Source organism: Heterodontus francisci, chromosome 3 (assembly GCF_036365525.1).
Source record: "Heterodontus francisci isolate sHetFra1 chromosome 3, sHetFra1.hap1, whole genome shotgun sequence".
In the NCBI taxonomy this organism is placed as follows: Eukaryota; Metazoa; Chordata; class Chondrichthyes; order Heterodontiformes; family Heterodontidae; genus Heterodontus; species Heterodontus francisci.
The window spans coordinates 102,003,612-102,018,147 of NC_090373.1; the positions used below are offsets into that span (position 1 = coordinate 102,003,612).

The 14,536-nt window shown below is 39.0% G+C and overlaps 1 protein-coding gene across 3 annotated transcripts in view; it reads left to right on the top strand.

Moving 5' to 3' along the window:
- Positions 1-14,536, top strand: part of ptprk (protein tyrosine phosphatase receptor type K) — a 553,573-nt gene that overhangs the window by 437,282 nt on the left and 101,755 nt on the right. For all 3 annotated transcript variants that reach the window (XM_068025166.1, XM_068025170.1, XM_068025171.1), the window contains exon 13: positions 7,817-7,977. In XM_068025166.1, the coding sequence (XP_067881267.1) occupies positions 7,817-7,977 (161 nt within the window). The remainder of the gene's footprint in view (positions 1-7,816; positions 7,978-14,536) is intronic.

Consider the following 14,536-nt stretch of genomic DNA (forward strand, 5'->3'; position numbering starts at 1 on the left):
CCCTTCTTTCTATTTTAACTATTCTCATAGTTTTCTTTAACTTCCTTTACCTTATTTTTGTAAGTGTCACCATACTCCTGTAGCTTAATATTCAAGTACAATTCTCTTTTTGCCCTTAATCCCCAAATTGTCTACATTGTTGCCCACATTTTTTTTTCCTGTATCATCCTTCTTCCCTCATGGTAAAATGTGTTTATATGTCATGTGTAGTATTGCTGAACATCCACTTTTCCTCTCTCTCCCCCTCTGATCATGCTATCCAGCCCAGTTGTCTTGGCTCACTTTCATGCCCTCAAAATCTGTCTTTCTAAAGTTGAATGTTTCTATTATAAGCCTAATCTTAAAATGCCACCATATTGTGGTCACAATTATCAAGGTGTTTCTGTTTTTGATATTCTTTCTCATATCCTGGTTCTTGATTAATATCAGATCCAATTAGAAATCCTGCTTGCATGGATTCCTTAACCAGTTGTGCTATGTCACCTTAACCCAATATACCACTGGTAAATTCAAGTCACCCATACTAACAGCATCTATTGAGGTACATACTTTCCTCTTTTGAAAATAATTCTAGGCCCAATTCTCCTCTCTGCCCTCCCCTCTGCATAACCAGGTTACAAAGAGGGATTGGACCAAGACCGTGATAGTTAAGTAATGTCGAGGCTTGCTGATTTTTGTGAAGTGGGAGTGAGAGAAACCTGCCACCTGCTATCTGTTTGAATACTTGATGTTGCAAAGATTTTCTGAATATATCTCATTCATACCTGAAGGAGTGTTTGATTGACAATCCAGTTTTTCTTGAGCCCTGACAATCTTTTTTTTTGTCTGGTTACATATTTGTCTTCAGTCTCTGTCATCAGTTACATTCCACAGAGAGAGAGACTGCATTGCTGTACTTTGTCCTTATAAGAGACATCAGTTTGAACATAAAGTACCCATTGCCCTTGCTAGTACGCTTAACAATAGCACCTCTCTATTTTTGTTTAACAAATGTATAAAAAAGCAATGAAGTTTGAATAACAGTACAGTGCTGCAGAAGACATAATTGTATTAAATAAAAGCAAAATACTGCAGATGCTGGAAATCTGAAATAAAAACAGAGTGCTGGAAATATTCAGCAGGTCTGACCGCATCTGTGGAGAGGCACATTAAATCTGACACAATTGTATTGCTTTCCTAACATATAGTAGTGTCGTATTTGTGTTACAAATGACTTGTGTTCTTTTCATATTTTATGCCACCAACATAGTAAATTATTTCATAGAAGTGGTTGGCATGAACCATCTTTACATATTGGATATGAAGTTTGTATTCCAGTGTCTAATATTGTTGCATAAGTTACTTGTTGCTCTGTTTTACGTAAAGTAGATTCTTACAATAAGAGCAAAATACTTTAACACAAATTTAAAATCGGATCATGTTGGTGGACTGTTTGATGGTCCCTGGATCCATTAGTTGTGTTGTAATTCCCTTTCTATATTTTCTTTCAAATTGGTCAACATTTCCCATCATTACTCCATTGAAACTGACAGCAAGTTTGGGAGTCCACACACATGCAGGATAATGTGGAAATCCAGAAGTTGCTGTCAGTGGTTCTACTCTCATTCAGAGGGTCCACTGGTTGAGGTCCCCCCCCCCCCACCCCCAGAGTGCAATCCCTAAATAATCAGTGAATTGATGGAAACTACCACTTTTATGCTGTAAGTCTCGTCATTGCACGCTTGGAGATCCTTTGATTTGGCACTAGATTTAAACTACCATTGGGAAAGGGGTAGTCCACATCACAAGAGGTCACTAGATCTTTGTGGGTAACTTTCTTCAAGTCGAGGGCAAGTATTGCTTTGCTGCTGACTGCAAAATCTAGCCAATAAAATGTGGAAATTTCCTGATATCCTTCTTTTCTTGATACGACACTAAGATTTCATTACAATTAAAGTAACCGCACAATCAGCCAACACAGTCCTATAATACAAATGGCATAATTAAAATGCTGCAAGTATTTGTTGGCACTTGAGTTTTATCATTTAAGTACATCCACCTCATTTTACTTTAGCTGTCCACTTTGTTGAATAATGTTTAGTTAAGGAAAAATGTATCCATTTTAGTAATATAAATTACATTGAATGTTAATCTAAAAAGTTTATTTAATATTGTACTATTTAGAGCACAGAAGGAAGCCACTTCACCCATTCTGGCAGTCACTGTTTGCACTTCAATAGAAGCCTTCGCCAGAAATCCCATTTTTTTTGCCCTTTTTTCTGTTCCTTTTGTATTTGGCCATGCTAGATAGTTATCCAATTCCCATTTAGATAAGCACTTACCATATGAAGCATTTCATATTCTAATAACCTACTCTTTTTTTAAAAAAAAAACAGCTTCTAACTTTGTTTTCCCTTACTTCCACCCTTCTCATCTTTCTTGTAGTGACAGTTTCTGAGTTTCTGCCCTCTTGTTACTGAACAGCCAATTAGTGGAAACAATCATTTATTACTGCTGTGGAGTCATCCCTTTACCTCTATTCTGTTTAAAATGCCCAATTTTGACCCACTAATCTGAAAGGAAATGACCTATTTATCTGTTTGCTGTCCTCTGGACATCTCTCTTGCTGCGTGGCTATGCTCTCTTTACTAAAATGTGCTTTTTTTAACAAGTCACTTATGTGGCACCTTATCAACCATGTCTTGAAGTCCCATACAAACAATATCTACTACATTCCGTTTATCTATTCACTCTGCAGTTTCCTCAAGAAATTCAGTTTGAGAAGTATGGCCAGCCATTTAAAATCTGTACTGACTGACTCCACCTGTCTTCTCACCATATGTATCAATCCAATACATCTAATTGTTTCTTGAATCCATTTGTGCCATATTTGTTGTATGAACATATGCATATGAATCCAGCTGACAGTATTTAACTCCAAACCAACTAGGGAATATATCGATGTGTTACAAGTATTTAAAGACCAATAGAAAACTTTAATCACTATGCTTAGTTATCTGATTAGTATTGGGAAAAAGTACATTGGTAGGAAAGAACAGCTATGAATTTTATTGTAAGTGAGCAAGTTATTCAAGAATTTTTTTATGTATTAGTAAAACCAACAGAAAAAAATAGAAACTTGTTAATTTTTTTTTGCTTAGTTGAAATTGAAATGGTATTTAAATGAATCAATACTGTTGCAAGGTTAATTAAGGGGGAAAAAAGTTGTTCATTTAGAAAATGTCAGTTGAATCAAAATCATTAAAAAGTTGTTTTCGCCAGTGACTGATTTTAAGGTAATCAACTGATCATCAATATTGGCCTTTTGTCTGACATGATCATCTATATCACATTGCTGTAACTGATGGCTTTGTTATTTTAAGTATCTGGAATGTTCATTATTTCATTGACTTGAGACTTCTGTGCAGAACAGCTTAATAGAATGCAAGTAACTCAATTCAAATACATATCTTTTTTTTTGTATTTACTGCTAATTATTTTTAATATTTTTTTCTTTGAGATGGGTTCATAATAAAGAATAATTAGCAATTCTGACTTACTGTATAGTGCATGTAAGAAATGTGCAATCAATTTTAATTATTTGCTTACTTTGTTCAATAACTGACATCTGAAACATAATTGTCCACTTTCATTATGCATTATTTCTATTTTTTTGCGAGCACTTGATTGCATGGAATATAAGATTAATTTTTGCATGAATTGTTTGCAATAAAATGCTAACCAAAGATGAGAAGTATCAAAATCCAGCTAGCATTTGCTTAGTTGATTGTAACTGATTCCGCACTTTTATTCACCAATAATTCTTTCTTCACTGTTTGATTTGCTTGCCAGGAGGAGCTACTATTCTTATTCTTATTACCTGTAAGTAGACAATAGAAGCAAGTCTGTTATTTTAAAAGTAAAGGGTGCTTTGGGTACAAATTATAAGTTTTGACACAAACGGTCCTGTTGTGAATCCAAGTTAATAGGCAAAAAAATCTTATTTTATTAAATTTGTAGTTTTAATTTTAAAATTAAAGTCTACAAAACATTTTAATATGCTTAATAAGTGATCAGTAGCTTAGTAATATCTTTTTTGGATGTGGTTGCAAGCCACTAAATCAATGTTAAAACTTTAATTTTATTTTAACAAGTTGTAGTCCAAAATGGCTGAAGTTTACTCTCGAATTTAATTCGCTAATAGAACACTTAATTGAAATCAGTTTATATAGTTGCCCTACTAAAGCTGTTGAACCCACAATGTTCAACTCACCATTGCAATATTACTGGGTTAAACGTCAACAACTTGAGAGATGCAGATGACACTGCACTGATTGCCGAGTCAAAAGAGACACTGTGAACAAATTGAATGCAAGGACTCTGGAACATGAATTAAGAATAAATGTAATGACCAAGACATTGGTGATGAGCAGAGACCTAACCCCGGAAGTGAAAATTGAAGTAAATGGACAAGTCCTGGAAAGTGAAAAGGTTCACGTACCTTGGGCAGATTATCACAGACAATGGGAGATGTGATTGAGAAATCCAAAGGAGAATTGAGATAGCTAAGATCAGCTTTGTCAGAATGAAGGACGTTTTAACATCAAAGAAACTGAACCTTGGGAAAAGCATGCTGAGGTGCTACATTTTGTCATCTATGTGATATGCCTCGGAGACATGGGCAACAGGCAAAGAGACTATTGATAAGTTGAATGAATTTGAGATGTGGACGTACAGGAGGATGTTCTGCATATCCTACACATCTAGAAAGACTAATGAGTAAGTGCTGGAAATGGCTGGAGAAAAGAGGAAATTAGTGCATAACATCAAAAAGAGAAAGATACATTATTTTGGTCACATCATTAGAGCAGAAGGTTGATGCAGGCAATTAATTGGAAGGAAAGATCACCAGAAAACGTAGCAGTAGGAAGCAGAGGAGAAAATGGATGGCGGATATAATGGATTTGATGCAGTTGACCTATACAGAATGTATAAGGTCAGCATAGGACAGACAGAGGTGGAGATCCGTGACAGTCAACCTTCTGGGAAGATGACACCAACCAACGAATGAACAAATTAAAGCTGTAATCAATGTTAAATGTTCATGCCGCATTACAACAGCGGGGAATCATTTTGTACCTCGTTGAGAAATGTTGCTTTAGGACAGCGAGCTCTGTGATGAAGTGCTCTTTACTTGGCAGGTGGAGCACAATTTTTAAAAGGTGCACTTCAATAGCTTGAGTAATGGAGGCAATTTTCAAGTTAATGAGATTGGAGGTTTTTCTTGTTAAAACTGGTCATTCTGAGTGAACAAAAATCAACTGGATGTTGTTTCCTTTAACAGTTTACTATTTAAAATAGAAAAGGTTAAAAAAAATACTAACTGAGTATTGGTGATATCACACCGTCTTCATCTTAGAAGGTTAAAAAAAACACTGAACAAGCAAAATGAAGATGCAGTTGGTTCCACAAATTTAATTGTGCTCAGAAATCTTAATTACTTATAAAACTAAGGTTGATTTCAGCAAAGCATGATTAGTTTCACAATGTCACCTGTGTCAAATGATTTAATTCCTCATCCCCCTCCCCTCTAATGCTTGCACCACTGACTTAGCTGTGTTCTTCAGTTTTTTCATTGAAGAGAGTTTTGTTTTGATAAATAATGAGAACTGGCTGCAGCTCATTCAATCTCAAATAGGTACTAAATTGCTTTTCTTTATCATGGGAGAGGAAGAATAGGAAAATACAACAGTGCAATTGAAATATGCAACATGTTCACTGGAGTCCTACAGAGAGATTATCAGTAGCTTGAACAGATAATTAATTTACTGCAAATAAGTTTTCATTTAAAACCTTGACACGTACAGGATCATATTGCATTATTTTTTGGATTTTGTGTCAAAGCTTATGAATGTGGCCTTTTACCCTTGACAACTGTTCTAGTGCATGCTAAGTGTGAAGTGCAAGAATAAATGAAAGATCTGAGGAACTGCAAATTACTTTTATTCTAAACAATACATATTGATTGAATCTGAATATCATCATGATTAATCCCCTTTACAACACTATACAGTGTTTCCAGTATGCGAGACATGATGTTTGATGGGTTGAAGTTACTTGTTTACAAAAACAGCTAATTTGTTTCTAATGTTATGAACAAATGCACAATGAATTAATACATTTAATATGGTAGTCACAATTGTAAAATAATTCAGGTCAGGCCCTGTCAGTGTCTGAAATAATCTTATCTATTCATATAAATAATATCAGTTATATGTTAACCCAGCAGGCTCAATTTATCCAAGGGAGTTAACGTGTTTTATGGATTCACATTTGTCATTCTGTAATCAAATTACTCACTCCATTAATCAAATCAGTGATGGGCACAGTCATGCAGCAACCCGAGTCAAAGTAAAAATTCCTGCCCACAGCCACTAAAAACCAAATAGAAAATTAAATCAAAAGCAGGATTGAAAACTGATCGTACCTGCAGGAATGATATTCAGCACTTTTTCACATTATGGTAAAGACAATAACAATCCATTTTTGCTAAAATGCAGGCTTCATTTGAAGTGATTTCAAGTAATTCAAACCTGCATGTCTATTTATTACATCGGAAGAAACTTAGGAGTTTTGGAATGCAAACAAACCGGAGTTAATTGTATTTTTTGGGCACAGCTGCCCATTTAACTCTTCACAGTTTCAAAATCAAAGATCTTCAAATTGTAAAATGAAAGTAATTGGACTATAGGGCACAATGTTCCAAATCTAACAGTTCGTCAGAAGCCACATGCAGATCATTGGCAACTAACTTCTGTTCTTTCATTTGTACCAAACACTTGTGAGAGCTATTCCTGTTAGGACTGAGATTGATGAATTTTTGATGGTGAGGTTATCAAAGGATATGGAATAAATACAGGAATTTGAGGTACAGATCAGTCATGATCTAACTAAATGGCAGAACAGGCTTGAGAGGCTGAATGGTCTACTCCTGTTCTTATGTTCTTTAACTCTTTGAATGTGTGTTCCTGAAGTTGTTGATCTGTAACATTTGCAAAAATCACCAATGATCTGACTATGTATTGTGAAATAGAAAAGGATTCTTTTGAAGATAAATGCTTCATATTGTCAAATATCAGAGCACTAATTGGATTTTTATGTTATCATGCAATAGAAAAGAAATAAAGCCAGGCTTGCATTTATATTGCACCTTTCGATGTCAGCTGTGGCTCAGTGGGTAGCACTTTTACCTCTGAGTCAGAAGATTGTGGGTTCAGGTCCCACTCCAGGACTTGAGCAGAAAAATCTCGGCTAAACCTCCAGTGCAGTCCTGAGGGAGAGCTGCACTATTGGAGGTGCGGTCTTCCAGATGAGACATTAAACTGAGGCTGCATCTGCCCCCTCAGGTGGATGTAAAAAACCCCATGACACTATTTCGAAGAAGAGTAGGGGAATTTCCCCAGTGTCCTGGCCAATATTTACCCCTCAATCAAATCATAAAAACATATTATCTGGACATTATCACATTGCTGTGAAAGGTGCTACATAAATGCAAGTTTTTCTTTCTTTCCACAACCTCAGGATGTCACAAAGCACTTTACAGCCACTGAAGTACTTTCGAAGCAGAAATGTAAATAGACAAAGTAATTTTTCAGACATTTCTGTTTCTTGATATGCAGTGTCCTGCAAAAGATGGAAATCTTTCTCCCCCTGAACCCCCCAAAAATAAATCAAGAGTATGTTAAGCCTACAAAAATATGTTAAGCCTACACATTTGCCATATTAAAATTGAGCATAAGAACTGTTCAGTTTAATAATTTGCTTTTGTTGATTGCAGTAAGCTCGCAAAGAAGCGTAAGGATGCAGTAGGAAATGCTCGGCAAGAGATGACTCATATGGTGAATGCAATGGACAGGAGCTATGCTGATCAAAGTACACTTCATGCTGATGAGCCTCTTTCTATCAACTTTATGGACTCACACAACTTTAGTCCGAGATGTAAGTGTTATATATTTAATTAAAGTTGCAAAACACATCTTTTAAAAGGTAGTCATCAGGGCATATAAAACGATAAATGGTTTAGATTTTTTTTTAAAGCACCAAAAAGAACATGACGATCTGGTTAGGAACCACACCTTACCAGAGCTTATGAGTCCCCAAAAGATATGATTATGTAGACTGAAAACGGAACCCAGTTATAACAGGTATCTTCTGAATCTGGTAAATTCAGAAAGCAGAGTGGAATCAAACTGGAGGGTGGACAGAGAATGTGCGCATACCAAATATCGTGTGACTCGAATATTCAGAGCCCAATAATTCTCAGGACATGACTCCGGTGGTTGCACCAAGCTTGTGCACTCCAGCACTGATCCAGCTGCAATTTGCAGTATCAGCAGGAGGAAACCAAATTTGCATGTGGCCGGCAAGCGCAAGTACCATTAAGGTCACTTGTTTGATGTCCAATTGCTCTAAACAGCCAGAAAATCCAACAGCTGTCTGCCATGGGCGGGGGTACCTAGGAACCCAAACCACCCTATCGTTCCCTATGCTTCAGAGCTCCAGCAACTTGCCTGCCCTGAGCACCTGACACCCATCCCCCTCTCCAGTGGCACCAACCTTCACCTGATCTCGCTGGTGTACTGGCCTCTGGTACTTCACCAGTTCCTGAGTCAAGGAAGCAGGAACTCCAGCATCAGGAATTTCAGTTACTTGTTCTGCCCAATGACATCAGCCAGCTCTCATTTATGTGATCTCTGGCTTGTGTTGGAGACAAAAATGATATCACCTCAGTGAACTTCAGGGCATAGAAAGCAATAAATGGTATTGGCAAGTTTTTTAAAGTTAGATCTATTTTCTGAATTATTGGCTAAGTGCTACATTAATATATTGTTGTATCGTGACCAGAAACTTAGCGACTGACAGGGACATTTAATGAAGGTGATAGAATGCACACCTTTTATTTTTCTCTGGTTGAACTTAAGAAACAACTTAATTTCAAATGAATTACATTTGAAGTGCAGCCACTGTTGATTTGTAGGCAAATGCAGCATCCAGTTTGCACACAGAAAGGTCTTAAAAACAGCATTGAGCTGTATAAACAGTTTATCTGGTTTTTTTTGGTGGAGTTGGCTTGGAATGAATGTTGGCCAGAACACGAGGAGAACACCCTTCTTTTCTTCGGGGGAAAAAAACCTATGGTATCTTTCGCATCTAATTGAGCAGGCAGAAAGGGCCTCGATGAAGTGATTCACCCAAAGACGGAACTGAGTTTTAACTGCCTCAATTCTATGCTTAGTTTTGATCGCCATACCAAAACATCCTATACAAACATTAGAGAGAATGCAGAGATAAACATATGAATTATCATAATGAGTAAAAATTAAGTTTAAAAAAGCTAATAGATTGTCTTTACTTGAAGTGGTATATTATTAAAATAATGCAACAGGCAGAGTAGGAAAGAGAAAAGCTTGAGGGGCGTTGGGGCCGTGAATACACAGATCTAGATTCCACTGTTTGTACTGGCATTGCGTCTTCTGGTGCCCTCTTGCGCTCACCAGCCATCATTTAGCTAATGCAGGGTGGGCAGCAATTCTGTCCACTACAAGGGAACCAAGAAAATTCTGGAATGACAGCAAGGCCAATCAAAATATAGTTAAATGCTAACTTGGCAGTATTACAGAGATGAACTTCAGTGAGTCAAATTGTCTTTTCTCATCATTGACTTTTCTTATTTTATCATAGAATAATCATGTTTTGGAATGAACTTACTCTCTTGGAAGGAGATATTAGTCTAAAGTTTACATTAGATAGATTTGGAAATATATGAACAGTGATTAAGGTAGAAGTGCAGAAAAGTGACACCACATATATGCTCAATCATTTTATTTGCAGTCGTTGTTTTCTGTTCACTTTTTGTATGCGTTGAAGTGTTTCTGGATAATCCACCTTGAAATTGCTACATATCAAGCAATTATTTGCTCCTGCTAGTGAAAGTAGCCGATTCCAACCAGAATATTTTTCAGCTATCTGATATACATATATCAAAAAATTACTATTTGTTCATAAAACTTAGAAGAAATTTTTGCAAGAAATCATAATCTGTTCAAGTGGAATAATAATTACCTAACGCATAAAAATTCATCCTGCGGCTGAATTTAGTGGCTGCGGTGGGGCTCCGTGAGCCAGGCTGAAAAGACGGGGGAAATCCTGCGTCGCCCATTCTGAGCCCCCTCGGCGCGATTCTACTGCGCCAGGCTAATTAACAGCACGGCGCCAAGATCCCTGTCCCTTTAAAGATGGGGATCCTGCCTCCAAGAGCTGCTGGCCGATCACAGGGAGGCAGCTCAGCAGTATTGGCAGTGCCACCAGGAGCGGTGGCCACTGCTAGTACTGCACCAGACCTTGGACGCAGGCCAAACGCTGGAGACCTGGACCTCAGGTAAGTGAGGCGGGGTCGCCAGGGCCAGTCTGGCAGCCCCCGGCGATGGGAAGGGTGGGCATTGATTACAGGGGAAGGGGTGTCCAGGAATGTGGTTTGTTTGCTGGTGGGGGCCCTCCATGGGCCACGGATTTCCAACAGAGGAGATTCATTCTCGGGATGTCAGCTTTGTATTTATTGCCCATCTCTAGTTCTCCTGAGGTGGTGGTGGTTGGGGACCTTCTTAAAAAGTTACATCTGTGTGCTGGTGGTGTTCCCACAGTGCTTTTAAGCAGGGAGTTGTAGGATTTTGACCCAACGAGAATGAAGAAATTACAATGTATGCCCAATTCAGGATAGTGTATTACTTGGAGCAACCTTGGAGGAACAGTGTTCCCATGTTACCTGCCTGACATTGTTTCTTTTTATTTTTCCCTCTGTAAAGCACCTTGTAGTTTTCTACATTAAATGTGCTATAGAAATGCAATTTATTGGTACTGTTTTAGTTTCAGGATGATGCCATGCAAAAGCACAAATAATGTAGGAAATCTCCTGAAGTCATCTACTTGAGTGAATTGTATTTCCTAGTCAGGATTATTAGTAAAGCTAAACAACTTGCTGCTTCGCAATAGAAGCCCTTGAGACTGTAGGCCAGATATGAAAAATGCACACCATCGATGGAGGCAATGGATAGAAAATAATGTGCCACATTTGTGAAATTGGCCCTTTTGTTCAAGAAGGTTATTTGGCTTCTCACAATGGTTCAGCAGTTACTTCAGTGATCAGCTGAATTATATAGACCAGGAGGATCCCTGTTCAAGCACTGGTGAGTGCCAAGTTAGTTGATCTCAACTAAGACAACAATAGGAGTGCTACAGTTGGCCTCAGAACCCCTGGAATAGGGAGAGGAAAATCAAGAAGGCTTTCTCCACCTCATTATTACCAATAATGTCTGGCATGTGTTTGAACGTTAGCTGAGGACAGGATAAGACCCAAAGTAAGGGTGAAGGTTTCCTGCAATTTCTCCTTAACACTCAAATTATTTGCACAAGGAGCCACTGTAAGTAAAAGGTTGAGGACATGAGTGACCTTTTTTTAATGCATTTGCTAAAGTTCTAGCAATCTATTAGTTGGAATTTGTGGAGGGTGGAGGATGGAAGGCTAATGAGGGCGTTGGAGAAATCAAATCTAGAGATGAGTCATGTTTGGGATTTCCATTTACTCACATTATAAGTTAGATTTACCTCACGAGGGACTAAAATTGCTGTCGTGAGCTGAAGGTAGAGTGTGGGGGATAAAAACGAACTGAAAATGCTCAAAATACTCAGCAGGTCTGGCAGCATCTGTGGAGGGATGATCACAGCATCTCAGGTCAATGACCTTTCATTGGAGGAATATCAGTGCTGTGTATTGACGCTAAATGGAGCAGATGGTGGCTGTACCTCCCACAAAAAAAACTAAAGCAAAATTTAGGAAATATCACAGAGGATAATTCTCTGCTGCAAACCAGTGTTGAAGCAAAATCCACATTTTTTTTTTTAAGAGGGAGATGGGTAGTTGTTCAAAAAAGAAGTGAACAAGGCAGTAGGATTAGAGTAGATGGCTTATGAAGAAAACCCTGGCAGAGACTTGGTGGGCTAAATGTGTTTGTTTTTATGTAGGCAGAGTTCCCAATTCAGCTGGCCTATCCTACAATTTTTGAATTAACTATTTGTTAATTCCTAGCAAAGTACAGGCATATAATACACTCGCTGATGAACATCCAACCCTCTGATCAAAACTTTACAATTGATCAAGTAGCCAATTTACAGGCTTCATTAGAAATTAACAATTTGTTTCTATGGATTTTATGCCTCAACACCATTGCTATTTGCTTAGCCATACTGAATATTATGACAAAACCTCAATCACTATTTCCTGCCTGTCAAAATTGAGAGACTGGCCAGCTGTGGTACAATGCCGCAGCCAGGGAATGTTGGGGTTAGTCCCCAGCGACTGAGAAGGATCACTGGTTAAAGAGGGATCGTCAAGATTGCGGGGCAAAGGGCATGGGGCAGACCAGCAATCAGGAGGTAAGAAAAGACCAGGCGGCATAAGGCTTAGGATCATGGGTTAGGGGAAGTCAGGTGAAAGGACAGCCAATCAGGGAAAAACGTTTTCTTGAGGGGCTGAGGTTAGCACTCCTGCTGTATAATAGAAAAAAAAACACAGCTGCTTTATCCATCTGTTCAGTGCCCATTTAGCCGCTTGGTTTCTCGAGCCCTAGGAAACCTGGCAGACCTGCATTAAATGTAAATCAGGCTCTCAACTGCACTGTGGGAACCTGACTTGAACATCCTATCACTTGAGAGCAGGACGCAGAATCAGCTGCTAAAAGCTGCTGCTGTACAAAATCACGACAGGTGCATATGATAGGACGATTCACGTTACGCAATTGTAAATTTTGTTAGGTCAAGCCATACTCTGCAACTTGAGCACATAATCTAGGTTGAAATTTCACTTCAGTACTGAAGGAATCTTGGGATATCCTGCTAATCAGATACTAGATTAAAGTAAATTACTGCAGGTAGATGTCAATCTCAAGTAGAATTCATTCATCCCATTGCTGTTTGTGGGATCTTGCTGTGTGCAAATTGGCAGTCATATTCATTTTCATAGCAACAGTGATCACATTTCAAAAAGTAACTCACTGTGTGTGAAATGCTTGTACAACTGCAGCTACTTAACTGCCGATAACTAACTTGATGAGGTGGTTTAGTTAGAAGTTGCTGGAGTCGGACAAAAGTGGATTAATGACTACAAAATGTAAGTCATGCTGCCGAACCATAACTTTGCTATTAATTTAACTCTTTCACTCTCTTCCAAGCTAGGGAAGTAATTGTTATCAACAATCTCCTGCTCAAGCAGGTTAAAAAAGAATCCAAAGAAAAACTTGAGTTCTCGCAGCCTGGCTGCTGCCTGTACCCACCAACTCATTGGAAAGTCTGAGGTTCATGTTAAATTGTTAATCTCAACTAAGCCAAAAGTTGGGAAGCTATACTTCGCTATGTGTCCTTGAGCTAGGAGAGAAAATCAGCCAGGTACATGTTGCTGATCTCTTTCAAGGTATTGGAAAATGTGCTTGTGTCAATGTCGGGGGAGGGTAGAATCAAGTTTGTCTGAATGCCATCCAATATAGAATGGTCTGGTGATGCTCACAGTGAAGGTTCACAGAGGAAGAGTTGCTAATTGGTTGAGGTACTGGAGAACTGCTGGTGCCTTCGCAGTAGTCCATGTCTTTGGAGAGAAGGGCAGAAAATTGAGTATCAGAGGAAAAATTAACATTAATACAAAAAATACTCAGGGCTGTATTTTACCAGGCCCTTGACGCCGTGGGTTGTTACGGGGGGTTGGGGGGGGGTGGGTGCCGGTAAAATTCTGCGGGAAGAGGCCAGCCTCAACCCCCAACGTTGAGAAGGGCCGGCCGCATATTACCAGCAGCAGGGGGGTCCTCGGTGCAGCCCACCACTACTACATATTTAAATCAACATACATGATATGCAAATAGACTTGCCTGCAGGCGGTGGCTGTCCCACGCCGATTTAACCGCCAACAAACGCAGCTTGCGCGCCTTCGGAACTCCATACAGAGTTCCGAGGCGAGAACCTGGTGGGGAGGGGGGAGGAATAAAGTTTTCAGGGCAGGAGGGGTGGAGGAGCGGGGAAAACATTTTTTATTGGCTGTGGGGATGGTGGGAAGGTGTTGAGGGCCAAAGGGAACAAATGTCAGGGAGAAAGTTCGGGATATTAATAAAATTTTATTATGGGGGTAGAGGGCAATTAATGTATAAATTACCTATCGGGGGGTGGGATATGTGATTTACAGCTGACATAACATTTTATTTTTAATCCCCGGAGACCTTTAAATTTTAAAATGTAACTGAAGGGCTCGAAGCCCTTTAAAAATGGGGCCTGCGCAGTGGTGCTGGACGCCATTGCTGGGGACGCGGCAGCTTCCCCCTCTACATCATCGGAGGCAGTCGCTCTGCCCCCTCTATTTAAATAAGCCCCAATGTCTAATATCGCAGGGGCTCTGGGAGGCGCCATCAGAGTGCGCTGCCGCAAAGTGCGGCACACTCGTAAAATTCAGCCCGAAACGTTA